The 27995-nt window shown below is 43.8% G+C and overlaps 1 protein-coding gene, 7 non-coding genes and 1 pseudogene across 8 annotated transcripts; 4 read left to right on the top strand and 5 right to left on the bottom strand.

Moving 5' to 3' along the window:
- Nucleotides 1-5: 5 nt before the first annotated feature.
- LOC130222210 (ladderlectin-like) lies at nucleotides 6-1103 on the bottom strand. Its single transcript, XM_056454845.1, has 6 exons — nucleotides 1043-1103; nucleotides 908-972; nucleotides 648-739; nucleotides 430-552; nucleotides 242-350; nucleotides 6-165 (listed from the first exon to the last, which is right to left on the bottom strand). The coding sequence occupies exons 2-6, from the start codon at nucleotides 966-968 to the stop codon at nucleotides 98-100; spliced, it is 453 nt and encodes a 150-aa protein (XP_056310820.1). The 5' UTR covers nucleotides 969-972; nucleotides 1043-1103; the 3' UTR covers nucleotides 6-97.
- Nucleotides 1104-5986: 4883 nt separating this feature from the next.
- On the top strand, nucleotides 5987-6068 carry trnas-gcu (transfer RNA serine (anticodon GCU)). The gene has a single exon. It is a non-coding gene; the product is annotated as a tRNA-Ser (tRNA).
- A 646-nt stretch (nucleotides 6069-6714) lies between these two features.
- LOC130224181 (U4 spliceosomal RNA) lies at nucleotides 6715-6876 on the bottom strand (annotated as a pseudogene).
- Nucleotides 6877-12188: 5312 nt separating this feature from the next.
- trnas-gcu (transfer RNA serine (anticodon GCU)) lies at nucleotides 12189-12270 on the top strand. Its single transcript has one exon. It is a non-coding gene; the product is annotated as a tRNA-Ser (tRNA).
- A 675-nt stretch (nucleotides 12271-12945) lies between these two features.
- On the bottom strand, nucleotides 12946-13086 carry LOC130224166 (U4 spliceosomal RNA). The gene has a single exon (XR_008837238.1). It is a non-coding gene; the product is annotated as a U4 spliceosomal RNA (small nuclear RNA).
- A 5311-nt stretch (nucleotides 13087-18397) lies between these two features.
- On the top strand, nucleotides 18398-18479 carry trnas-gcu (transfer RNA serine (anticodon GCU)). Its single transcript has one exon. It is a non-coding gene; the product is annotated as a tRNA-Ser (tRNA).
- A 675-nt stretch (nucleotides 18480-19154) lies between these two features.
- Nucleotides 19155-19295, bottom strand: LOC130224164 (U4 spliceosomal RNA). The gene has a single exon (XR_008837237.1). It is a non-coding gene; the product is annotated as a U4 spliceosomal RNA (small nuclear RNA).
- A 1894-nt stretch (nucleotides 19296-21189) lies between these two features.
- Nucleotides 21190-21271, top strand: trnas-gcu (transfer RNA serine (anticodon GCU)). The gene has a single exon. It is a non-coding gene; the product is annotated as a tRNA-Ser (tRNA).
- Nucleotides 21272-21932: 661 nt separating this feature from the next.
- LOC130224205 (U4 spliceosomal RNA) lies at nucleotides 21933-22074 on the bottom strand. Its single transcript, XR_008837273.1, has one exon. It is a non-coding gene; the product is annotated as a U4 spliceosomal RNA (small nuclear RNA).
- Between the last annotated feature and the right edge of the window lie 5921 nt (nucleotides 22075-27995).

Genomic DNA, 27995 nt, shown 5'->3' with positions numbered 1-27995 from the left:
GATGATTACAACAATTTAATTTATTGAAGCAGTTCAGAGCTGATGAGAATAGAATCTGAATTTATCCCAATCATGACTGCACACCACAGGTATCAACTCACAGTTTTCTGGCACAAATATAGCCTTGTGTACTTGAACAAGGTGTATTATTCCAGCAGTGGTTCGCTGAGGAAGGGGAATAAAGACAATTTTATAGATTTATAAAATAAAAAAAAAATAAAATAAAAAAAAGCCCTCTTACCTGTCCAGTTGATCTCCAAGCAGTGCTCTGTATTCTTGTTGTTAGGCTCTCCTGAACACCAGTTGGTATAACCAAATGGAGATCCATCAGACCAAAACCAATTTTCTGCCTAATGAGAGATCACCTCATGTGGATTAGTACTCTCTCAGACGAGTAACCCTACCAAGCATGCCAAAGTGAAGTCTTACATCTTCAGCATCATAGCCCCCAATCCAGCAACGTGTGGAATCACCAGCCAGACTCAGCAGGAAGTCATTTTCCACTTTGTTATGCACAGAAGCAAGATTCGCACTAAGACTTTGACAGTTTTTCTGAAGAGACAGGTTTATAAATATAGTCAATTAAAAGTTCGTATTAGCCAAGATCATGAGGGGCTTTAAATTAAATGTGGTCTCAAACACATTACCTCTGCTGTGACCCAACTAACAGACGTGGAGAAAAACTTAAAGCAGCGAGATCCAGAGTTTCTCCACCCACAGGGGCATTTCTCATCCAAGTCTATACAGTATATAAAAACACAGGGTTATGATATTCCCAGCAACATTAGTAATATTTGACACTTAAAAAGAAATGATCGAGTCTGGTAAACACATGCGTAATCCTTATTCTTTCTTGAAGCCAAAAAGTAAAACTTTTAAAGAAAGAGTTGACAAGTTCACTGGTTACCTGCAGCATTCCCCATGGAGAACATGAAAAGCAGCAGAAGACTACTCAGCATCACCATCATTACCCTGAAAAGTTAATAAACAGGAAAATTCAGTGTTTGAACTAAGGGAAAAATTCAGAATATGCCTAAATCACCTCAGTGTTCCGATTTAATAATTTCTGAAGAGTTTGTGAAGTTGCTCAATCAGCCCTGCTGTCATAAAGTGAGTACACAGACAAACAAACAAATTAACAAAGGCAAAAACATTAAACGTCTAATAAAGTACACATTCACGAAACCAAACACAGAGCCATGTAAATAACAACAGAAACCTGAAGAAAACCAAACCAGACAAAAACTAAAGGGTGTTGAGGAACTCAAATACACTCACTGATGAACTAATACAGGTGATTCAGATTGAACTAACCTTCGACACAGGTACAGGAAATTAGTGGCAGGAACTGGAACAAAGAGGGAAAAATGCAGAAACAAACGCAGAAAACACTAAAACAAGTCCCAAACTGACATCTACTTTTGTACTTGCCTTGATAAGTAAACCCTGATGATACAGAATTTCAAATAAATCAACACCATTCATGAATGGGAGAATGTGGATAAGACATGTAAATAAAGACATATCTGAATAAAAACTAAATATCTAGATACATATTTAAGCTATCATAAAATTATGGTGGACCAAAAGTGACACTTAAAAATAAAATGAAAAATAATGATCAATTTAATAATTCAAACATGTTAAACACATTAAAATGTGTAAAAATTAATCATTGTTTTAAAATGTAAAAAAAGAAGAATAAAAGCATTTCAGCAAATGCTATTTTAAAATCTTTATTTAATATGTTTTATGTGTTGATTAATCAGTGGATTAAAAACTGCTGTGGCTGAGAGATCTTAACGTGCTCAATTTAAGTAAACATGAGCAATTACAAAAAACACCAGTAAATTATTAAAGATTTTTATCCATTTAACAGCACACATGAAAAATTCACTGCATTTTCCCACAACGCAAACAAATTAATAAAACGTGCTGCATTTTCTCACAACACTAAAAGAACAGAACACAACGGAAACGTTTCAAGGGGACCCAAAAATGTGACCGACACCACTGTGCCATGACTATTCCTCAGTGAAGTTGTAGATGATCTTTGAAAGGTGAGTTTTTTGTTTGTTTATTTTAATATCCAGTTCCTGTGTATTTAGTATTTTTTAGCCTAAATAAGCATAACCTAAATTGCTGGGTCCGTCACATTTTAGGGTCTCCTTGAAATATTTGCATTGTGTTGTGAGAAAATGTAACAAGTTTTTGTAATATAACTGCACTGTGAGAAAATGCAACACATTTTTTGCATTGTGTGAAAATACAGCATGTTTAAAAATGTGTTTACGTTGGGACAATTTGCAGTACATGTGCTGTCAAACTGATGAAGATCTTTTCTTAATTTGCTGGTGTTTTTGTAATTGCACGTTTTCTTAAATTGCAGCATGTTACGCTCTTTTGGTCATCGTAATAAACAATTTTGAACAGTTTTAACCATTTTTAAATAAATCTGTTTATTAAATATCATTTAAGAAATCAAATTGCGTATTTGTTCATGTAAAAGGGTGATTTAATATTAAAATGTACTCGATTAGGGATCAGAGCTCTAAAATACCTTAGGTATAAAAGTTGTTTAAACATAATTTTTTTTTTAGAAACTCATTGCTTTAATATATATATATATATATATATATATATATATATATATATATATATATATATATATATAAATCTATTTTTTATATATTTATATATATTTAATATTTTAATATTTAATATATTATATATATATAAACCACAGACACACAAAGAACATTTCTCACCAGCCACCACTGCTTAGAATCCAACAGATTCTAATACAACACACATTTACCACAGCATGTACAAATAAGTTAGCTTTTATTGATTGGAGGTGTGATGAAGATAATGTATTAGGATTCAAGTGAAGTCATACATATACAACAACATTGTAAAGACACTGGAAAAGTGAGAAGTACAGGAAAACTGTAACAGGATGACTGCATTCAATCACAGTTTTTTAGCACACAAATAGCCCATCGAGGTCGAACAGCCTTGATTGTTCCAGCAACGCTTTGATGTTGGGAAGAAAGAAAAAGAAACTTAGATCAGCTGTGATCATGCATGTTTGTATATGTATAATATCAACTTTAATCCTTTGACAAGATGAAGCATTTCAAGTTACTGTGTGAAGTTAGACCACTAAAATGACCAAACACTCCCACTCACATGTCCAACTGATCTCCAAGCAGTTCTTGTTCCCCTTACTAGGCTCTCCTGAGCACCAGTTGATATAACTAAACCCAGATCCATCAGTCCACAACCACTGTCCATCCTGAGTAGAGGAAAATCAGATTTATTAGAAGTTATTTATATATACACTGTAAAAAATGTCTGTGATTTTAACAGTAAAAATCTGTACAATCTACAGTGAAAACCTGTTAAATGACTAACAGCTCATTTCAGTGCAAAATACAGAAAATAACTGTAACAGATCTAACCTTTGTTTTCGAGAAACTAATCAGAGTGTCTGAAATCCCACCACAAACCCTCATACACTAGTCCCTAAATTAGTCAATTAGTTTAGTCCACTAGACAGAGTGAACGACCACAAATAAGTGAATTGATGAACACCTGCAGCACACAACCAGAAATAAAACTACAGACACCGCCACATACCAAACCAACTGAATTAAAACAGAGGATTAAACAACTATTAAATAACAGCATTAGCAGCTTCACTGATTACAGTTTGACTTCAATTCTCTCATATCTGCAAGAATATTTGTTAATTAACAGAGGTTTATATTTTTATTGAAAATGTTTGATTTGACCTCACCATCATGGAGATCAGAGGCTGCATTAGTTGAGCTCTTAAACATTTAGATTTCTGAAAAATGTTTTTCTGGCTGTTATAACTGATTTCTGAAACTCACCAGTTATAGCAAGACCAGACATGAAATCTTTTAAGTACTTATTACAGAATTGATTTTAATAAGTCACAACAAAATGTCGGAATTAATTGTAATTAATTTATGTGATGTAGTACAGCTTCCAGAAGGGTCAACAAACCATTATAATGAAATTAATCAGTAGAGTTTCATTCAGAAAACCTAGAGCGCTTTAGCAACTCAACCATGGTTGCTGAAAAAAAACCTGCATAATTCATTCATGCTGCCATGCATGCTGGGTGCCAGCATAGCACAAAAAAACTCCCAGCATGCATTGCAGCATGAATAAATTATGCAGCGTTATGCTCTTAACATTTCTTTCTTTAATTTATTTTGTTTTTGGGGTGTAATGTTTCAATATTTGGGGTGTAAATAAATATTTTTTATTTTTTGTTAGTCACCATTATTGATATTCAAAGACTAATTGTTGACATCTGTGTTTTCAAGTTCTGCCATAGTTCAAACGTTCTCATAATGGCTGGTGTATTTAGACCTGTTAATCTGTCATTGATTGCTGAAGTCTCAGTGGTTTCAGTTATGTATTGTATTCAATTCTCACACTACAGATGATATTCAACAAGAATGCATGGGTGACATTGATAAGATAGTTAATCTCATCACACTTAATTTTATGTATGTTTAAGCTTTTCATGTTATGCAATTAGCGTGATTATCACTATTAATTATTGCAACCTAAGTAAAACCTATTTTGAATCAAGAAGTTGAAGATCCCGACTAAAACAGACTCTGTCCTCCATCATGGTGACTTCAAATGAACGACAGAAATTTTTATTGTGTAATTATTTTTATGAATTATTATTTTTATTTAGAGTTTTATTCTCAGTTGATTTCATCTTTGATTTTGGCTGTAATTTGTGTTATTTGGTCTTGTTGTTCTTTCCTTCAGTGATTCTGCTTGTTAACACGTGTTCATCAATAATTATTAATCCTCCTTTAATTAGACACGTATTTATCTCATTAACATCACTGTCTGAGTGTTCAACCCTCTGTAGTGAGGACACTAGTGTGGATTTTGCTCTGCGATTTTAGGGGTTAAATTTGTTCGATGAAAAATACAGACTGTGGAATGTATTTTTAACAGAAAAATTCTGTAGATTGAATTTACGACTGTAAAATGTTAAAAACAGTAGATTACAGGCAACCACAGCTGCCAGTATTTTTTTGTAAAATCAGGAAAAACAACAGCAAAATACTGTAAAACATTTTTGTATCACCATTGTGGAGGATAGTAGCATCTGTGTGCAAGTCCAAGATGTTGAATCTGATGTTATGCTTGCATCTTTTGTTTAAAGGTAACTGTAGTTACTAATGCAGTGAAAGTCTGTTAGTTAATTACAGTTACACATGAACACAATAATGCATTTAATGACTTTATTTAAAAAAGTTTTTGTAGTGAACTGATGTACGATGGTTTTCAATATGCTCATATATATTACTTAGACATTTAAAATGTTGACTTTAATTAAAATTAAAACGTAGTTGCTTTCTGCGAATATAAATAATTAACTCAAAGGTTTGTAAATGATCATTGCATCAGTTAATGAATACAATTTACTCTTGTTAAAAATACAACATGTTTCTGTAAAAACAATTTTACAGAAAAATTCTGGCAACCATAGCTGCCAGTATTTTTCCGGAAATTTTACAGAATTTTTTTTACAGTGTAACTTACTTGCACCCTCTTTGTGCTTCGAAGCATGTTATGCCAAAATTGAGTGTCATCTTCACGAAAATAGTTGCAAAAACATACACGTACACATATGTGCCACAGTCCAGCCTCCATCAGTAAAGTGGCGAGGTGGCTGAGTGGTTAAGGCGATGGACAGCTAATCCATTGTGCTCTGCACGCGTGGGTTCAAATCCCATCCTCATCGCTAAAATGCTCTGGCATTTGAGAGATCCCGGTAATTCAGTGGAAGGTGTTACTCATGCCCTCTTAGCGTTTTGAAGGATGTTGCTGCAAAATTTAATGTCATCTGTATCGAAAGTAGCTGCAAATACATACATATATGCCAAAGTCCAGCCCCCATCAGGAAAGTGGCTACATGCATGACGAGGTGGCCGAGTGGTTAAGGCGATGGACTGCTAATCCATTGTGCTCTGCATGCATGGGTTCGAATCCCATCCTCGTCGTTCATTTAAGGGAGCCCGGTGCTTCCGGGGAAGTTATCTTACTCGCACCATCTTCGTGCTTCGAAGCATGTTATGGCAAAATTGAATGTCATCTTACCGAATATTTTTGCAAAATAGTTGCAAAAACATACATATGTGCCACAGTCCAGCCTCCATCAGGAAAGCGAGAACATATGTGACAAGGTGGCTGAGTGGTTAAGGCGATGGACTGCTAATTGATTCTGCTGATGAGGTGGCTGAGTAGTTAAGGTGATGCACTTCTAATCCATTTTGCACTGCATGTGTGGGTTTGAATCCCATCCTCGTCGCTCATTTGCTCTGGTGTTTGAGAGAGCCAGGTGCTTCCGTGGAAGGTCTTTTACTCGCACCCTCCTAGCGTTTTGAAGGATGTTATGGTAAAAGTTAATCCAGCCTCCGGCAGGGATGGACAGCAAATCCACTGTGCTCCGCCTGTGTGGGTTCAAATCCCATTCTCCTCGTTCAATTGCTTTTGCATTTTAGAGAGCCTGGTGCTTCCATGGAAGGTTTCTTACACGCACTCTGCTTGCATTCTGAAGAATGTTATGGTACAGGTTAATCCAGCCTGCTGCATGTTTAGGAGCTCAACGAAAGTTGCAACATGTTAATGAAACAGAAGCACAGCTATCCTTTTCAACAGAACATTAAGCTTACTAAAAGGCTGACAAAAATTGCCAGAGCTGACTGTATTTCAAGTCATCTCAGCGAGGTATTGGGTAAAGTTTTCAACCAGCAATGATCACGCCTCGGATAGACCTCATAGGCTACGATATTGCCTCTGCAAAAGAATAGCTGTAACAGCTATGAACTCTTCTGTGTACCAATCTGGACATACAACGACAAGGTGGCATCAAACTTTAAACTGCCAGCAATCAGCCCTCTGGCATCAATGAGTGCATGCTGTGTCAGCAGAACAGGGTATTGATTTGTCCAAAAATAATTACTTATACATTGTTTCATTTTTACTTAAAAGAAAAGTATACACTACTTATGTGAATCTGGGAGAAGAGAATTGTGGGTAATCTGGTAAAGGGGGCGGAGTCACAACGCTGAACGGCAGAGAAAAGGGATGAGATTGGGATGTGTTTATTGGGCTGTACAGGGATTGGGGTAAGGTAATGAAGAATGCAAGGGCACTGAAACCATATTTTGACAGAAATCCAAGGTCAGCGATGCTGCCGTTTTTAGACTCAGGCATTCTGTCTAGTTTCTCTCCAACAAAACCAGAAGAAACATGTCGCAGTTAATGTTGAACAATAAAGCCTGGTTTATACTTCTGTGTCAAGTGATCAGCGTGATCCACGGCGCAAGCCTTGCGCGTAGCCGTGCACTTATACTTCTGCGCACTGTTTCTGTTGCTCTGCAATACACTTCCGAAACGCTAGCTGGCAGTAGGTGTTTATGTTTCTCTGTGTTGAGTTTCTTCGCTGGTGTTTTGTTTTTTTCTGAACGCTTCCTTAATGTGCATGTGGCTCAAATTCGCTCATTTTGAGGCAGGAACCAGTGGACGTGCAACAACTTTAATTAAAAGGTAAACACAAAACAACAGTCTCCATGCGGAGCTCCTTCATGGGACTCCACACTTTTTTTTTTTTTTCATGGGACTCCACACTTCACGCTCGTGAGGCTCTCACCTCCGCCCACACTCGTCAGCGCTACCAAGTCGACCAATCTCAGAGCTACGCGTACGCGTTACATTTTTTGAGAGGTGCCGACGGCCACAGCGAGGTGCTATGCAACTACGTGTAGGCTGCGCCGTAGCATATGCGTGAGCTTGACGCCGAGGTATAAATCAGCCCTAACTCTGGGGCACTGATCAGAGCTACTGATAAAGCTCTTTATGACAACCTTTATCTTCATCTTTTCTGTAAGAACATCCATTCGAGTCCCAAAAGTTAATCCTTTCTCTAGCACAACGCTGTGCTTACACGTGACGAGGTGGCCGAGTGCTTAGGTTAGTATGTTGTACACTGCAAGTTCTGGTTTAAATCCCATCCTCATAGTTTCACTGTTTTGAGAGAGGCAACTGCTTCTGTCTAAGGTTTCTTACTTGCACCTCTCAGCGTCTTAAAGGATGTTTATGGCAAAATTGTATGTAATACTCAGCGAAAATAGCTGCAAAAACATACGTATATGCCATAGACCAGTCTCCATTAGGAGAGCACCTATATGCGTGGCGAGGTGGCTGAGTGGTCAAGGCGATGGACTGCTAATCCGTTTTGCTTTGCATGTGTGAGTTGAATTCCAGCCTGGTCATTCGTTTAAGAGAGCCCGGTGTTTACGTGGAAGGTAACGTACTTGCACCCTCTTCGTGCTTCGAAGCATGTTATGGCAAAATTAAGTGTCATCTTAACGAAAATAGTTGCAAAAACATACACGTACACATATGTGCCACAGTCCAGCCTCCATCAGTAAAGTGGCAACATATGTGACCGAGTGGTTAAGGCGATGGACTGCTAATCAGAATCAGAATCAGAATCAGAATCGGTTTTATTGCCAAGTGTGCTTCACACACACAAGGAATTTGTTTTGGCTACAGAAGCTTCCAGTGTACATAAAGTGACAAGTGACAACACAAAATAAATCTGAAAAAATAAAATAATAATAATAAAAAATGATGAACATTAAACAGATGCGGTTAGTGAAGAAACCTGGATGTTGAGTTGTATGTACAGATTGTTATAAATATACAGGTTACAAGGTGCTGTGTACAAGTGCGAATGTAGAAAGTATTGCATTGTATATTGATATAAGGTGCTGTGTACAAGTGCGTATGAGAAAGTATTGCACATATTTATTGCACAGTAGGGGAATATTTAACTGTTCATAAGGTAGACAGCCTGAGGAAAGAAACTTTTCCTGTGTCTGGCTGTTTTTGTGCTCGGTGCTCTGAAGCGCCGACCAGACGGTAACAGTTCGAACAGGTAGTGTGCTGGGTGTGAGGCGTCCAGAGTGATTTTGCGAGCCCTTTTACTCACTCTGGAAGAGTACAGTTCTTGAAGTGTAGGAAGGGTAGTGCCAGTGATTCGTTCAGCAGTCCGGACTATTCGCTGTAGTCTACGGAGGTCAGTTTTGGCAGCTGAGCCGAACCAGACGGTGATTGAAGTGCAGAGGATGGATTGGATGACAGCTGAGTAGAACTGTACGAGCAGCTCCTGTGGCAGGTTGAACTTCCTCAGCTGACGAAGGAAGTACAGTCTCTGCTGGGCTTTCTTCACAATAGAGTCTATATGAGTGTCCCACTTCAGATCCTGAGAGATGGTGGTGCCCAGGAACCTGAATGACTCTACTGCAGCCACAGTGCTGTTCATGATGGTGAGTGGGGGGAGTGCAGGGGGGTTTCTCCTGAAGTCCACTATCATCTCCACTGTTTTGAGCGTGTTCAGCTCCAGGTTGTTGTATCTGCACCATAACGCCAGCCGCTCCACCTCCTGTCTGTATGCAGACTCGTCACCGTTCTGGATGAGGCCGATAACAGTAGTGTCGTCTGCAAACTTAATGAGTTTGATGGAGGGGTCTTTTGCAGTGCAGTCGTTGGTGTACAAGGAGAAGAGCAGTGGAGAAAGAACACATCCCTGGGGGGCACCAGTGCTGATGGTGCGGCTGTCGGATGTGATTTTGCCCATTCTGACTAGCTGCTGTCTATCTGTCAGAAAGCTGGTGAACCATTGACAGACAGAGCTAGGAACAGAGAGCTGGGCCAGTTTGTACTCAAGCAGTGATGGGACGATGGTGTTAAAGGCAGAACTGAAGTCCACAAACAGAATCCTTGCGTAGTTCCCTGGTTTGTCCAGATGTTGTAGGGTATAATGCAGTCCCATGTTGACTGCATCATCCACAGACCGGTTTGCTCTATAGGCGAACTGCAGGGGGTCCAGCAGGGGTCCAGTGATGTCCTTCAGATATGCTAGCACCAGTCTTTCGAATGACTTCATGGCCACAGATGTTAAGGCCACAGGTCTGTAGTCATTGAGTCCTGTGATCTTTGGCTTCTTTGGGATTGGGATGATGGTGGAGCGCTTAAAGCAGGATGGAACTTTGCGCTGTTCCAGTGATCTATTGAAGATATGGGAGAAAATGGGAGCCAGCTGGTCAGCGCAGGTTCTCAGACAGGCTGGTGAGACACCATCTGGCCCTGGTGCTTTCCTTCTCTTCTGTTTACTGAAGATCTGACGCACATTTTCCTCACTGATCTGAAGAGCAGGGGGGGAGAGGAAGATGGCTGGAGGTGTTGATGGCTGTGTAGGGCGATGGTCCGGGCTGTGTTGATGTGGTGTTGATGGCTGTGTAGGGAGATGGTCCGGGCTGTGTTGATGTGGTATTGATGGCCGTGTAGGGCGATGGTCCGGGCTGTGTTGATGTGGTGTTGATGGCTGTGTAGGGAGATGGTCCGGGTGGGTGTGAGGTGTCTGGTCATAGGTGTCAAACCTACAGTAGAACATATTCAGCTCGTTTGCAATATGTTTATTGCTGTTGATACTGGGGGACGGTGTCTTGTAATTAGTGAAATCTTTTAAGCCTCTCCACACTGATGCAGGGTCGTTAGCTGAAAACTGGTTTTGCAGCTTTTTGGCATAGCTTTTCTTAGCCACACCAATCTCCTTTGTCAATGTGTTCCTGGCCCGATTGTACAGGATCCTGTCACCACTCCTGTAAGCATCCTCTTTGGCCTGACGAAGCTGTCTGAGTTTTGGTGTGAACCATGGTTTATCATTGTTAAATGACAAGTAGGTCCTGGTAGGGATGCATAACTCCTCACAGAAACTGATGTATGATGTTACAGTCTCTGTGAGCTCGTCCAGATCTGTGGCTGCAGCTTCAAAAACATCCCAGTCAGTGCATTCAAAACAGGCTTGTAAGACCTGCTCTGTGTCGTTGGTCCATCTCTTGACAGTCCTTAATACTGGCTTAGTAGTTTTAAGTTTTTGCCTGTAAGTTGGTATAAGATGAACCAGGCAGTGATCGGAGAGTCCTAGAGCTGCTCTGGCGACGGAGCGATATGCATCCTTTATTGTGGTGTAGCAATGGTCCAAAATTTTATTGCCTCTGGTGGGGCATGTAATGTGCTGTTTGAATTTAGGCAGCTCATGTGTGAGTTTTGCCTGATTAAAGTCCCCAAGTATGATAAAAGCAGAGTCCGGGTGTTGTTGTTCTGTCTCTGTGATCAGATCAGCCAGCTGTTGCAGTGCAGTACTCACGTGTGCTTGCGGTGGAATGTAAACACAGACGAGAATGAACGAGGAAAACTCTCTTGGTGAATAAAACGGCTTACAGTTAATGAAAAGCACTTCCACATCAGGACAGCACATCTTCTTTAACACAGTTACATCCGTACACCACCTTCTGTTGATGTAAAAGCATGTCCCACCACCGCGCGTTTTGCCCGTTGACTCAGTATCGCGATCTGCTCTGTACAGCTGAAAGTCCGGTAGGTTTAATGCGCTGTCCGGAATGGCTTCGTTTAGCCAGGTTTCCGTGAAACACAGGACAGCAGAGTTGTTAAAGTTCTTGTTTTTGCATGTGAGCAGAAATAGTTCGTCCATTTTGTTAGGAAGAGAGCGGAGATTCGCCAGGTGAATGCTGGGCAGCGCCGTTCTGAAGCCGCGCTGTCTTAGCCTGACGAGCGCGCCGGCTCGCTTCCCACGCTTGCGCGTCTTGTAGCGTTTCCACAATGCGGCTGCTCCGCCGACTACAATGTTCCGCAAAACGCCACAAAAATCAAAATCCAGTTCTTGATTAGTTGGTGTGCACTGCCGAATGTTCAGCAGCTCGTCCCTGGTGTAACTGATCGTGTTTGACAAACATAAAACAGGACAGACTAACAAAAACAGTGCAAACACTGGAGAGCCCCCCGCCGAAGCGGCCATCCGCGGCGCCATCTTGATGTGCTCTGCACCCGTGGGTTCGAATCCCATCCTCATCGCTCAAATGTTCTGGCATTTGAGAGATCCCGGTAATTCAGTGGAAGGTGTATTACTCCTGCCCTCTTAGCATCTTGTAGGATGTTGCTGCAAAATTTAATGTCATCTGTATCGAAAGTAGCTGCAAATACATACATATATGCCAAAGTCCAGCCCCCATCAGGAAAGTGGCTACATGCATGACGAGGTGGCCGAGTGGTTAAGGCGATGGACTGCTAATCCATTGTGCTCTGCATGCATGGGTTCGAATCCCATCCTCGTCGTTCATTTAAGGGAGCCCGGTGCTTCCGGGGAAGTTATCTTACTCGCACCATCTTCGTGCTTCGAAGCATGTTATGGCAAAATTGAATGTCATCTTACCGAATATTTTTGCAAAATAGTTGCAAAAACATACATATACACATATGTGCCACAGTCCAGCCTCCATCAGGAAAGCGAGAACATATGTGACAAGGTGGCTGAGTGGTTAAGGCGATGGACTGCTAATTGATTCTGCTGATGAGGTGGCCGAGTAGTTAAGGTGATGCACTTCTAATCCATTTTGCACTGCATGTGTGGGTTTGAATCCCATCCTCGTCGCTCATTTGCTCTGGTGTTTGAGAGAGCCCGGTGCTTCCGTGGAAGGTGTTTTACTCGCACCCTCCTAGCGTTTTGAAGGATGTTATGGTAAAAGTTAATCCAGCCTCCGGCAGGGATGGACGGCAAATCCACTGTGCTCCGCCTGTGTGGGTTCAAATCCCATTCTCGTCGTTCAATTGCTTTTGCATTTTAGAGAGCCTGGTGCTTCCATGGAAGGTTTCTTACACGCACTCTGCTTGCATTCTGAAGAATGTTATGGTACAGGTAAATCCAGCCTGCTGCATGTTTAGGAACTCAACGAAAGTTGCAACATGTTAATGAAACAGAAACACAGCTATCCTTTTCAACAGAACATTAAGCCTACTAAAAGGCTGACAAAAATTGCCAGAGCTGACTGTATTTCAAGTCATCTCAGCGAGGTATTGGGTAAAGTTTTCAACCAGCAATGATCACGCCTCGGATAGACCTCATAGGCTACAATATTGCCTCTGCGAAAGAATAGCTGTAACAGCTATGAACTCTTCTGTGTACCAATCTGGACATGCAACGACAAGGTGGCATCAAACTTTAAACTGCCAGCAATCAGCCCTCTGGCATCAATGAGTGCATGCTGTGTCAGCAGAACAGGGTATTGATTTGTCCAAAAATAATTACTTATACATTGTTTCATTTTTACTTAAAAGAAAAGTATACACTACTTATGTGAATCTGGGAGAAGAGAATTGTGGGTAATCTGGTAAAGGGGGCGGAGTCACAACGCTGAACGGCAGAGAAAAGGGATGAGATTGGGATGTGTTTATTGGGCTGTACAGGGATTGGGGTAAGGTAATGAAGAATGCAAGGGCACTGAAACCATATTTTGACAGAAATCCAAGGTCAGCGATGCTGCCGTTTTTAGACTCAGGCATTCTGTCTAGTTTCTCTCCAACAAAACCAGAAGAAACATGTCGCAGTTAATGTTGAACAATAAAGCCTGGTTTATACTTCTGTGTCAAGTGATCAGCGTGATCCACGGCGCAAGCCTTGCGCGTAGCCGTGCACTTATACTTCTGCGCACTGTTTCTGTTGCTCTGCAATACACTTCCGAAACGCTAGCTGGCAGTAGGTGTTTATGTTTCTCTGTGTTGAGTTTCTTCGCTGGTGTTTTGTTTTTTTCTGAACGCTTCCTTAATGTGCATGTGGCTCAAATTCGCTCATTTTGAGGCAGGAACCAGTGGACGTGCAACAACTTTAATTAAAAGGTAAACAGAAAACAACAGTCTCCATGCGGAGCTCCTTCATGGGACTCCACACTTTTTTTTTTTTTTCATGGGACTCCACACTTCACGCTCGTGAGGCTCTCACCTCCGCCCACACTCGTCAGCGCTACCAAGTCGACCAATCTCAGAGCTACGCGTACGCGTTACATTTTTTGAGAGGTGCCGACGGCCACAGCGAGGTGCTATGCAACTACGTGTAGGCTGCGCCGTAGCATATGCGTGAGCTTGACGCCGAGGTATAAATCAGCCCTAACTCTGGGGCACTGATCAGAGCTACTGATAAAGCTCCTTATGACAACCTTTATCTTCATCTTTTCTGTAAGAACATCCATTCGAGTCCCAAAAGGTTATCCTTTCTCTAGCACAACGCTGTGCTTACACGTGACGAGGTGGCCGAGTGCTTAGGTTAGTATGTTGTACTCTGCAAGTTCTGGTTTAAATCCCATCCTCATAGTTTCACTTTTTTGAGAGAGGCAACTGCTTCTGTCTAAGGTTTCTTACTTGCACCTCTCAGCGTCTTAAAGGATGTTTATGGCAAAATTGTATGTAATACTCAGCGAAAATAGCTGCAAAAACATACGTATATGCCATAGACCAGTCTCCATTAGGAGAGCACCTATATGCGTGGTGAGGTGGCTGAGTGGTCAAGGCGATGGACTGCTAATCCGTTTTGCTTTGCATGTGTGAGTTGAATTCCAGCCTGGTCATTCGTTTAAGAGAGCCCGGTGTTTACGTGGAAGGTAACTTACTTGCACCCTCTTCGTGCTTCGAAGCATGTTATGGCAAAATTGAGTGTCATCTTAACGAAAATAGTTGCAAAAACATACACGTACACATATGTGCCACAGTCCAGCCTCCATCAGTAAAGTGGCAACGTATGTGACCGAGTGGTTAAGGCGATGGACTGCTAATCAGAATCAGAATCAGAATCAGAATCGGTTTTATTGCCAAGTGTGCTTCACACACACAAGGAATTTGTTTTGGCTACAGAAGCTTCCAGTGTACATAAAGTGACAAGTGACAACACAAAATAAATCTGAAAAAATAAAATAATAATAATAAAAAATGATGAACATTAAACAGATGCGGTTAGTGAAGAAACCTGGATGTTGAGTTGTATGTACAGATTGTTATAAATATACAGGTTACAAGGTGCTGTGTACAAGTGCGAATGTAGAAAGTATTGCATTGTATATTGATATAAGGTGCTGTGTACAAGTGCGTATGAGAAAGTATTGCACATATTTATTGCACAGTAGGGGAATATTTAACTGTTCATAAGGTAGACAGCCTGAGGAAAGAAACTTTTCCTGTGTCTGGCTGTTTTTGTGCTCGGTGCTCTGAAGCGCCGACCAGACGGTAACAGTTCGAACAGGTGGTGTGCTGGGTGTGAGGCGTCCAGAGTGATTTTGCGAGCCCTTTTACTCACTCTGGAAGAGTACAGTTCTTGAAGTGTAGGAAGGGTAGTGCCAGTGATTCGTTCAGCAGTCCGGACTATTCGCTGTAGTCTACGGAGGTCAGTTTTGGCAGCTGAGCCGAACCAGACGGTGATTGAAGTGCAGAGGATGGATTGGATGACAGCTGAGTAGAACTGTACGAGCAGCTCCTGTGGCAGGTTGAACTTCCTCAGCTGACGAAGGAAGTACAGTCTCTGCTGGGCTTTCTTCACAATAGAGTCTATATGAGTGTCCCACTTCAGATCCTGAGAGATGGTGGTGCCCAGGAACCTGAATGACTCTACTGCAGCCACAGTGCTGTTCATGATGGTGAGTGGGGGGAGTGCAGGGGGGTTTCTCCTGAAGTCCACTATCATCTCCACTGTTTTGAGCGTGTTCAGCTCCAGGTTGTTGTATCTGCACCATAACGCCAGCCGCTCCACCTCCTGTCTATATGCAGACTCGTCACCGTTCTGGATGAGGCCGATAACAGTAGTGTCGTCTGCAAACTTAATGAGTTTGATGGAGGGGTCTTTTGCAGTGCAGTCGTTGGTGTACAAGGAGAAGAGCAGTGGAGAAAGAACACATCCCTGGGGGGCACCAGTGCTGATGGTGCGGCTGTCGGATGTGATTTTGCCCATTCTGACTAGCTGCTGTCTATCTGTCAGAAAGCTGGTGATCCATTGACAGACAGAGCTAGGAACAGAGAGCTGGGCCAGTTTGTACTCAAGCAGTGATGGGACGATGGTGTTAAAGGCAGAACTGAAGTCCACAAACAGAATCCTTGCGTAGTTCCCTGGTTTGTCCAGATGTTGTAGGGTATAATGCAGTCCCATGTTGACTGCATCATCCACAGACCGGTTTGCTCTATAGGCGAACTGCAGGGGGTCCAGCAGGGGTCCAGTGATGTCCTTCAGATATGCTAGCACCAGTCTTTCGAATGACTTCATGGCCACAGATGTTAAGGCCACAGGTCTGTAGTCATTGAGTCCTGTGATCTTTGGCTTCTTTGGGATTGGGATGATGGTGGAGCGCTTAAAGCAGGATGGAACTTTGCGCTGTTCCAGTGATCTATTGAAGATATGGGAGAAAATGGGAGCCAGCTGGTCAGCGCAGGTTCTCAGACAGGCTGGTGAGACACCATCTGGCCCTGGTGCTTTCCTTCTCTTCTGTTTACTGAAGATCTGACGCACATTTTCCTCACTGATCTGAAGAGCAGGGGGGGAGAGGAAGATGGCTGGAGGTGTTGATGGCTGTGTAGGGCGATGGTCCGGGCTGTGTTGATGTGGTGTTGATGGCTGTGTAGGGAGATGGTCCGGGCTGTGTTGATGTGGTATTGATGGCCGTGTAGGGCGATGGTCCGGGCTGTGTTGATGTGGTGTTGATGGCTGTGTAGGGAGATGGTCCGGGTGGGTGTGAGGTGTCTGGTCATAGGTGTCAAACCTACAGTAGAACATATTCAGCTCGTTTGCAATATGTTTATTGCTGTTGATACTGGGGGACGGTGTCTTGTAATTAGTGAAATCTTTTAAGCCTCTCCACACTGATGCAGGGTCGTTAGCTGAAAACTGGTTTTGCAGCTTTTTGGCATAGCTTTTCTTAGCCACACCAATCTCCTTTGTCAATGTGTTCCTGGCCCGATTGTACAGGATCCTGTCACCACTCCTGTAAGCATCCTCTTTGGCCTGACGAAGCTGTCTGAGTTTTGGTGTGAACCATGGTTTATCATTGTTAAATGACAAGTAGGTCCTGGTAGGGATGCATAACTCCTCACAGAAACTGATGTATGATGTTACAGTCTCTGTGAGCTCGTCCAGATCTGTGGCTGCAGCTTCAAAAACATCCCAGTCAGTGCATTCAAAACAGGCTTGTAAGACCTGCTCTGTGTCGTTGGTCCATCTCTTGACAGTCCTTAATACTGGCTTAGTAGTTTTAAGTTTTTGCCTGTAAGTTGGTATAAGATGAACCAGGCAGTGATCGGAGAGTCCTAGAGCTGCTCTGGCTACGGAGCGATATGCATCCTTTATTGTGGTGTAGCAATGGTCCAAAATTTTATTGCCTCTGGTGGGGCATGTAATGTGCTGTTTGAATTTAGGCAGCTCATGTGTGAGTTTTGCCTGATTAAAGTCCCCAAGTATGATAAAAGCAGAGTCCGGGTGTTGTTGTTCTGTCTCTGTGATCAGATCAGCCAGCTGTTGCAGTGCAGTACTCACGTGTGCTTGCGGTGGAATGTAAACACAGACGAGAATGAACGAGGAAAACTCTCTTGGTGAATAAAACGGCTTACAGTTAATGAAAAGCACTTCCACATCAGGACAGCACATCTTCTTTAACACAGTTACATCCGTACACCACCTTCTGTTGATGTAAAAGCATGTCCCACCACCGCGCGTTTTGCCCGTTGACTCAGTATCGCGATCTGCTCTGTACAGCTGAAAGTCCGGTAGGTTTAATGCGCTGTCCGGAATGGCTTCGTTTAGCCAGGTTTCCGTGAAACACAGGACAGCAGAGTTGTTAAAGTTCTTGTTTTTGCATGTGAGCAGAAATAGTTCGTCCATTTGTTAGGAAGAGAGCGGAGATTCGCCAGGTGAATGCTGGGCAGCGCCGTTCTGAAGCCGCGCTGTCTTAGCCTGACGAGCGCGCCGGCTCGCTTCCCACGCTTGCGCGTCTTGTAGCGTTTCCACAATGCGGCTGCTCCGCCGACTACAATGTTCCGCAAAACGCCACAAAAATCAAAATCCAGTTCTTGATTAGTTGGTGTGCACTGCCGAATGTTCAGCAGCTCGTCCCTGGTGTAACTGATCGTGTTTGACAAACATAAAACAGGACAGACTAACAAAAACAGTGCAAACACTGGAGAGCCCCCCGCCGAAGCGGCCATCCGCGGCGCCATCTTGATGTGCTCTGCACCCGTGGGTTCGAATCCCATCCTCATCGCTCAAATGTTCTGGCATTTGAGAGATCCCGGTAATTCAGTGGAAGGTGTATTACTCCTGCCCTCTTAGCATCTTGTAGGATGTTGCTGCAAAATTTAATGTCATCTGTATCGAAAGTAGCTGCAAATACATACATATATGCCAAAGTCCAGCCCCCATCAGGAAAGTGGCTACATGCATGACGAGGTGGCCGAGTGGTTAAGGCGATGGACTGCTAATCCATTGTGCTCTGCATGCATGGGTTCGAATCCCATCCTCGTCGTTCATTTAAGGGAGCCCGGTGCTTCCGGGGAAGTTATCTTACTCGCACCATCTTCGTGCTTCGAAGCATGTTATGGCAAAATTGAATGTCATCTTACCGAATATTTTTGCAAAATAGTTGCAAAAACATACATATACACATATGTGCCACAGTCCAGCCTCCATCAGGAAAGCGAGAACATATGTGACAAGGTGGCTGAGTGGTTAAGGCGATGGACTGCTAATTGATTCTGCTGATGAGGTGGCCGAGTAGTTAAGGTGATGCACTTCTAATCCATTTTGCACTGCATGTGTGGGTTTGAATCCCATCCTCGTCGCTCATTTGCTCTGGTGTTTGAGAGAGCCCGGTGCTTCCGTGGAAGGTGTTTTACTCGCACCCTCCTAGCGTTTTGAAGGATGTTATGGTAAAAGTTAATCCAGCCTCCGGCAGGGATGGACGGCAAATCCACTGTGCTCCGCCTGTGTGGGTTCAAATCCCATTCTCGTCGTTCAATTGCTTTTGCATTTTAGAGAGCCTGGTGCTTCCATGGAAGGTTTCTTACACGCACTCTGCTTGCATTCTGAAGAATGTTATGGTACAGGTAAATCCAGCCTGCTGCATGTTTAGGAGCTCAACGAAAGTTGCAACATGTTAATGAAACAGAAACACAGCTATCCTTTTCAACAGAACATTAAGCCTACTAAAAGGCTGACAAAAATTGCCAGAGCTGACTGTATTTCAAGTCATCTCAGCGAGGTATTGGGTAAAGTTTTCAACCAGCAATGATCACGCCTCGGATAGACCTCATAGGCTACAATATTGCCTCTGCGAAAGAATAGCTGTAACAGCTATGAACTCTTCTGTGTACCAATCTGGACATGCAACGACAAGGTGGCATCAAACTTTAAACTGCCAGCAATCAGCCCTCTGGCATCAATGAGTGCATGCTGTGTCAGCAGAACAGGGTATTGATTTGTCCAAAAATAATTACTTATACATTGTTTCATTTTTACTTAAAAGAAAAGTATACACTACTTATGTGAATCTGGGAGAAGAGAATTGTGGGTAATCTGGTAAAGGGGGCGGAGTCACAACGCTGAACGGCAGAGAAAAGGGATGAGATTGGGATGTGTTTATTGGGCTGTACAGGGATTGGGGTAAGGTAATGAAGAATGCAAGGGCACTGAAACCATATTTTGACAGAAATCCAAGGTCAGCGATGCTGCCGTTTTTAGACTCAGGCATTCTGTCTAGTTTCTCTCCAACAAAACCAGAAGAAACATGTCGCAGTTAATGTTGAACAATAAAGCCTGGTTTATACTTCTGTGTCAAGTGATCAGCGTGATCCACGGCGCAAGCCTTGCGCGTAGCCGTGCACTTATACTTCTGCGCACTGTTTCTGTTGCTCTGCAATACACTTCCGAAACGCTAGCTGGCAGTAGGTGTTTATGTTTCTCTGTGTTGAGTTTCTTCGCTGGTGTTTTGTTTTTTTCTGAACGCTTCCTTAATGTGCATGTGGCTCAAATTCGCTCATTTTGAGGCAGGAACCAGTGGACGTGCAACAACTTTAATTAAAAGGTAAACAGAAAACAACAGTCTCCATGCGGAGCTCCTTCATGGGACTCCACACTTTTTTTTTTTTTTTCATGGGACTCCACACTTCACGCTCGTGAGGCTCTCACCTCCGCCCACACTCGTCAGCGCTACCAAGTCGACCAATCTCAGAGCTACGCGTACGCGTTACATTTTTTGAGAGGTGCCGACGGCCACAGCGAGGTGCTATGCAACTACGTGTAGGCTGCGCCGTAGCATATGCGTGAGCTTGACGCCGAGGTATAAATCAGCCCTAACTCTGGGGCACTGATCAGAGCTACTGATAAAGCTCCTTATGACAACCTTTATCTTCATCTTTTCTGTAAGAACATCCATTCGAGTCCCAAAAGGTTATCCTTTCTCTAGCACAACGCTGTGCTTACACGTGACGAGGTGGCCGAGTGCTTAGGTTAGTATGTTGTACTCTGCAAGTTCTGGTTTAAATCCCATCCTCATAGTTTCACTTTTTTGAGAGAGGCAACTGCTTCTGTCTAAGGTTTCTTACTTGCACCTCTCAGCGTCTTAAAGGATGTTTATGGCAAAATTGTATGTAATACTCAGCGAAAATAGCTGCAAAAACATACGTATATGCCATAGACCAGTCTCCATTAGGAGAGCACCTATATGCGTGGTGAGGTGGCTGAGTGGTCAAGGCGATGGACTGCTAATCCGTTTTGCTTTGCATGTGTGAGTTGAATTCCAGCCTGGTCATTCGTTTAAGAGAGCCCGGTGTTTACGTGGAAGGTAACTTACTTGCACCCTCTTCGTGCTTCGAAGCATGTTATGGCAAAATTGAGTGTCATCTTAACGAAAATAGTTGCAAAAACATACACGTACACATATGTGCCACAGTCCAGCCTCCATCAGTAAAGTGGCAACGTATGTGACCGAGTGGTTAAGGCGATGGACTGCTAATCCATTGTGCTCTGCACCCGTGGGTTCAAATCCCATCCTCATCGCTCAAATGTTCTGGCATTTGAGAGATCCCGGTAATTCAGTGGAAGGTGTATTACTCCTGCCCTCTTAGCATCTTGTAGGATGTTGCTGCAAAATTTAATGTCATCTGTATCGAAAGTAGCTGCAAATACATACATATATGCCAAAGTCCAGCCCCCATCAGGAAAGTGGCTACATGCATGACGAGGTGGCCGAGTGGTTAAGGCGATGGACTGCTAATCCATTGTGCTCTGCATGCATGGGTTCGAATCCCATCCTCGTCGTTCATTTAAGGGAGCCCGGTGCTTCCGGGGAAGTTATCTTACTCGCACCATCTTCGTGCTTCGAAGCATGTTATGGCAAAATTGAATGTCATCTTACCGAATATTTTTGCAAAATAGTTGCAAAAACATACATATACAGTCCAGCCTTCATCAGGAAAGCGAGAACATATGTGACAAGGTGGCTGAGTGGTTAAGGCGATGGACTGCTAATTGATTCTGCTGATGAGGTGGCTGAGTAGTTAAGGTGATGCACTTCTAATCCATTTTGCACTGCATGTGTGGGTTTGAATCCCATCCTCGTCGCTCATTTGCTCTGGTGTTTGAGAGAGCCCGGTGCTTCCGTGGAAGGTGTTTTACTCGCAACCTCCTAGCGTTTTGAAGGATGTTATGGTAAAAGTTAATCCAGCCTCCGGCAGGGATGGACGGCAAATCCACTGTGCTCCGCCTGTGTGGGTTCAAATCCCATTCTCGTCGTTCAATTGCTTTTGCATTTTAGAGAGCCTGGTGCTTCCATGGAAGGTTTCTTACACGCACTCTGCTTGCATTCTGAAGAATGTTATGGTACAGGTTAATCCAGCCTGCTGCATGTTTAGGAGCTCAACGAAAGTTTCAACATGTTAATGAAACAGAAGCACAGCTATCCTTTTCAACAGAACATTAGCCTACTAAAAGGCTGACAAAAATTGCCCAGAGCTGACTGTATTTCAAGTCATCTCAGCGAGGTATTGGGTAAAGTTTTCAACCAGCAATGATCACGCCTCGGATAGACCTCATAGGCTACGATATTGCCTCTGCAAAAGAATAGCTGTACAGCTATGAACTCTTCTGTGTACCAATCTGGACATGCAACGAACAAGGTGGCATCAAACTTTAAAACTGCCAGCAATCAGCCCTCTGGCATCAATGAGTGCATGCTGTGTCAGCAGAACAGGGTATTGATTTGTCCAAAAATAATTACTTATACATTGTTTCATTTTTACTTAAAAGAAAAGTATACACTACTTATGTGAATCTGGGAGAAGAGAATTGTGGGTAATCTGGTAAAGGGGGCGGAGTCACAACGCTGAACGGCAGAGAAAAGGGATGAGATGGGATGTGTTTATTGGGCTGTACAGGGATTGGGGTAAGTAATGAAGAATGCAAGGGCACTGAAACCATATTTTGACAGAAATCCAGGTCAGCGATGCTGCCGTTTTAGACTCAGGGCATTTCTGTCTAGTTTCCTCTCCAACAAAACCAGAAGAAACATGTCGCAGTTAATGTTGAACAATAAAGCCTGGTTTATACTTCTGTGTCAAGTGATCAGCGTGATCCACGGCGCAAGCCTTGCGCGTAGCCGTGCACTTATACTTCTGCGCACTGTTTCTGTTGCTCTGCAATACACTTCCGAAACGCTAGCTGGCAGTAGGTGTTTATGTTTCTCTGTGTTGAGTTTCTTCGCTGGTGTTTTGTTTTTTTCTGAACGCTTTCTTAATGTGCATGTGGCTCAAATTCGCTCATTTTGAGGCAGGAACCAGTGGACGTGCAACAACTTTAATTAAAAGGTAAACACAAAACAACAGTCTCCATGCGGAGCTCCTTCATGGGACTCCACACTTTTTTTTTTTTTCATGGGACTCCACACTTCACGCTCGTGAGGCTCTCACCTCCGCCCACACTCGTCAGCGCTACCAAGTCGACCAATCTCAGAGCTACGCGTACGCGTTACATTTTTTGAGAGGTGCGCGTCAATGTCGCCGACGGCCACAGCGAGGTGCTATGCAACTACGTGTAGGCTGCGCCGTAGCATATGCGTGAGCTTGACGCCGAGGTATAAATCAGCCCTAACTCTGGGGCACTGATCAGAGCTACTGATAAAGCTCCTTATGACAACCTTTATCTTCATCTTTTCTGTAAGAACATCCATTCGAGTCCCAAAAGTTAATCCTTTCTCTAGCACAACGCTGTGCTTACACGTGACGAGGTGGCCGAGTGCTTAGGTTAGTATTTTGTACTCTGTAAGTTCTGGTTTAAATCCCATCCTCATAGTTTCACTGTTTTGAGAGAGGCAACTGCTTCTGTCTAAGGTTTCTTACTTGCACCTCTCAGCGTCTTAAAGGATGTTTATGGCAAAATTGTATTGTAATACTCAGCGAAAATAGCTGCAAAAAACATACGTATATGCCATAGACCAGTCTCCATTAGGAGAGCACCTATATGCGTGGCGAGGTGGCTGAGTGGTCAAGGCGATGGACTGCTAATCCGTTTTGCTTTGCATGTGTGAGTTGAATTCCAGCCTGGTCATTCGTTTAAGAGAGCCCGGTGTTTACGTGGAAGGTAACGTACTTGCACCCTCTTCGTGCTTCGAAGCATGTTATGGCAAAATTGAGTGTCATCTTAACGAAAATAGTTGCAAAAACATACACGTACACATATGTGCCACAGTCCAGCCTCCATCAGTAAAGTGGCAACGTATGTGACCGAGTGGTTAAGGCGATGGACTGCTAATCAGAATCAGAATCAGAATCAGAATCGGTTTTATTGCCAAGTGTGCTTCACACACACAAGGAATTTGTTTTGGCTACAGAAGCTTCCAGTGTACATAAAGTGACAAGTGACAACACAAAATAAATCTGAAAAAATAAAATAATAATAAAAAAATGATGAACATTAAACAGATGCGGTTAGTGAAGAAACCTGGATGTTGAGTTGTATGTACAGATTGTTATAAATATACAGGTTACAAGGTGCTGTGTACAAGTGCGAATGTAGAAAGTATTGCATTGTATATTGATATAAGGTGCTGTGTACAAGTGCGTATGAGAAAGTATTGCACATATTTATTGCACAGTAGGGGAATATTTAACTGTTCATAAGGTAGACAGCCTGAGGAAAGAAACTTTTCCTGTGTCTGGCTGTTTTTGTGCTCGGTGCTCTGAAGCGCCGACCAGACGGTAACAGTTCGAACAGGTGGTGTGCTGGGTGTGAGGCGTCCAGAGTGATTTTGCGAGCCCTTTTACTCACTCTGGAAGAGTACAGTTCTTGAAGTGTAGGAAGGGTAGTGCCAGTGATTCGTTCAGCAGTCCGGACTATTCGCTGTAGTCTACGGAGGTCAGTTTTGGCAGCTGAGCCGAACCAGACGGTTGATTGAAGTGCAGAGGATGGATTGGATGACAGCTGAGTAGAACTGTACGAGCAGCTCCTGTGGCAGGTTGAACTTCCTCAGCTGACGAAGGAAGTACAGTCTCTGCTGGGCTTTCTTCACAATAGAGTCTATATGAGTGTCCCACTTCAGATCCTGAGAGATGGTGGTGCCCAGGAACCTGAATGACTCTACTGCAGCCACAGTGCTGTTCATGATGGTGAGTGGGGGGAGTGCAGGGGGGTTTCTCCTGAAGTCCACTATCATCTCCACTGTTTTGAGCGTGTTCAGCTCCAGGTTGTTGTATCTGCACCATAACGCCAGCCGCTCCACCTCCTGTCTATATGCAGACCTCGTCACCGTTCTGGATGAGGCCGATAACAGTAGTGTCGTCTGCAAACTTAATGAGTTGATGGAGGGGTCTTTTGCAGTGCAGTCGTTGGTGTACAAGGAGAAGAGCAGTGGAGAAAGAACACATCCCTGGGGGGCACCAGTGCTGATGGTGCGGCTGTCGGATGTGATTTTGCCCATTCTGACTAGCTGCTGTCTATCTGTCAGAAAGCTGGTGATCCATTGACAGACAGAGCTAGGAACAGAGAGCTGGGCCAGTTTGTACTCAAGCAGTGATGGGACGATGGTGTTAAAGGCAGAACTGAAGTCCACAAACAGAATCCTTGCGTAGTTCCCTGGTTTGTCCAGATGTTGTAGGGTATAATGCAGTCCCATGTTGACTGCATCATCCACAGACCGGTTTGCTCTATAGGCGAACTGCAGGGGGTCCAGCAGGGGTCCAGTGATGTCCTTCAGATATGCTAGCACCAGTCTTTCGAATGACTTCATGGCCACAGATGTTAAGGCCACAGGTCTGTAGTCATTGAGTCCTGTGATCTTTGGCTTCTTTGGGATTGGGATGATGGTGGAGCGCTTAAAGCAGGATGGAACTTTGCGCTGTCCAGTGATCTATGAAGATATGGGAGAAAATGGGAGCCAGCTGGTCAGCGCAGGTTCTCAGACAGGCTGGTGAGACACCATCTGGCCCTGGTGCTTTCCTTCTCTTCTGTTTACTGAAGATCTGACGCACATTTTCCTCACTGATCTGAAGAGCAGGGGGGGAGAGGAAGATGGCTGGAGGTGTTGATGGCTGTGTAGGGCGATGGTCCGGGCTGGGTTGATGTGGTGTGGTGGCTGTGTAGGGAGATGGTCCGGGCTGTGTTGATGTGGTTATTGATGGCCGTGTAGGGCGTGGTCCGGGCTCTGTGTTGATGTGGTGTTGATGGCTGTGTAGGGAGATGGTCCGGGTGGGTGTGAGGTGTCTGGTCCATAGGTGTCAAACCTACAGTAGAAACATATTCAGCTCGTTTGCAATATGTTTATTGCTGTTGATACTGGGGGGACGGTCTGTCTTGTAATTAGTGAAAATCTTTTAAGCCTCTCCACACTGATGCAGGGTCGTTAGCTGAAACTGGTTTTGCAGCTTTTTGGCATAGCTTTTCTTAGCCACACCAATCTCCTTTGTCAATGTGTTCCTGGCACGATGTACAGGATCCTGTCACCACTCCTGTAAGCATCCTCTTTGGCCTGACGAAGCTGTCTGAGTTTTGGTGTGAACCATGGTTTATCATTGTTAAATGGACAAGTAGGTCCTGGTAGGGATGCATAACTCCTCACAGAAACTGATGTATGATGTTACAGTCTCTGTGAGCTCGTCCAGATCTGTGGCTGCAGCTTCAAAAACATCCCAGTCAGTGCATTCAAAACAGGCTTGTACGACCTGCTCTGTGTCGTTGGTCCATCTCTTGACAGTCCTTAATACTGGCTTAGTAGTTTTAAGTTTTTGCCTGTAAGTTGGTATAAGATGAACCAGGCAGTGATTCGGAGAGTCCTAGAGCTGCTCTGGCGAAGGAGCGATATGCATCCTTTATTGTGGGTGTAGCAATGGTCCAAAATTTTATTGCCTCTGGGTGGGGCATGTAATGTGCTGTTTGAATTTAGGCAGCTCATGTGTGAGTTTTGCCTGATTTAAAGTCCCCAAGTATGATAAAAGCAGAGTCCGGGTGTTGTTGTTCTGTCTCTGTGATCAGATCAGCCAGCTGTGCAGGCAGTAGTACTCACTGTGGCTTGCGGTGGGGAATGTAAACACAGACGAGAATGAACGAGGAAAAACCTCTTGGTGAATAAACGGCTTACAGTTATATGAAAGCACTTCCACATCAGGACAGCACATCTTCTTTAAACACAGTTACATCCGTACACCACCTTCTGTTGATGTAAAAGCATGTCCCACCACCGCGCGTTTTGCCCGTTGACCGTATCGCGATCTGCTTGTACAGCTGAAAGTCCGTAGGTTTAATGCGCTGTCCGGAATGGCTTCGTTTAGCCAGGTTTCCGTGAAACACAGGACAGCAGAGTTGTTAAAGTTCTTGTTTTGCATGTGAGCAGAATAGTTCGTCCATTTTGTTAGGAAGAGAGCGGAGATTCGCCAGGTGAATGCTGGGCAGCGCCGTTCTGAAGCCGCGCTGTCTTAGCCTGACGAGCGCGCCGGCTCGCTTCCCACGCTTGCGCGTCTTGTAGCGTTTCCACAATGCGGCTGCTCCGCCGACTACAATGTTCCGCAAAACGCCACAAAAATCAAAATCCAGTTCTTGATTAGTTGGTGTGCACTGCCGATGTTCAGCAGCTCGTCCTGGTGTAACTGATCGTGTTTGACAAACATAAAACAGGACAGACTAACAAAAAAGTGCAAACACTGGAGAGCCCCCCCGCCGAAGCGGCCATCCGCGGCGCCATTGATGTGCTCTGCACCCGTGGGTTCGAATCCATCCTCATCGCTCAAATGTTCTGGCATTTGAGAGATCCCGGTAATTCAGTGGAAGGTGATTACTCCTGCCCTCTTAGCATCTTGTAGGATGTTGCTGCAAAATTTAATGTCATCTGTATCGAAAGTAGCTGCAATACAACATATATGCCAAGTCCAGCCCCATCAGGAAAGTGGCTACTGCAATGACGAGGTGGCCGAGTGGTTAGGCGATGGCTGCTAATCCATTGTGCTCTGCATGCATGGGTTCGAATCCCATCCTCGTCGTTCATTTAAGGGAGCCCGGTGCTTCCGGGGAAGTTCTTACTCGCACCATCTTCGTGCTTCGAAGCATGTTATGGCAAAATTGAATGTCATCTTACCGAATATTTTGCAAAATAGTTGCAAAAACAACATATACACATATGTGCCACAGTCCAGCCTCCATCAGGAAAGCGAGAACATATGTGACAAGGTGGCTGAGTGGTTAAGGCGATGGACTGCTAATTGATTCTGCTGATGAGGTTGCGAGTAGTTAAGGTGATGCACTTCTAATCATTTTGCACTGCATGGTGGGTTTGAATCCATCCTCGTCGCTCATTTGCTCTGGTGTTGAGAGAGCCCGGTGCTTCCGTGGAAGGTGTTTTAACTCGCACCTCCTAGCGTTTTGAAGGATGTTATGGTAAAAGTAATCCAGCCTCCGGCAGGGATGGACGGCAAATCCACTGTGCTCCGCCGGGGGGTTCAAATCCCATTCTCGTCGTTCATTGTTTTGCATTTTAGAGAGCCTGGTGCTTCCTGGAAGGTTT

Source organism: Danio aesculapii, chromosome 4 (assembly GCF_903798145.1).
Source record: "Danio aesculapii chromosome 4, fDanAes4.1, whole genome shotgun sequence".
Taxonomy (NCBI): Eukaryota; Metazoa; Chordata; class Actinopteri; order Cypriniformes; family Danionidae; genus Danio; species Danio aesculapii.
Note: the sequence above shows the minus strand (reverse complement) of the source record. Positions and strands in the feature narration are given on the sequence as shown.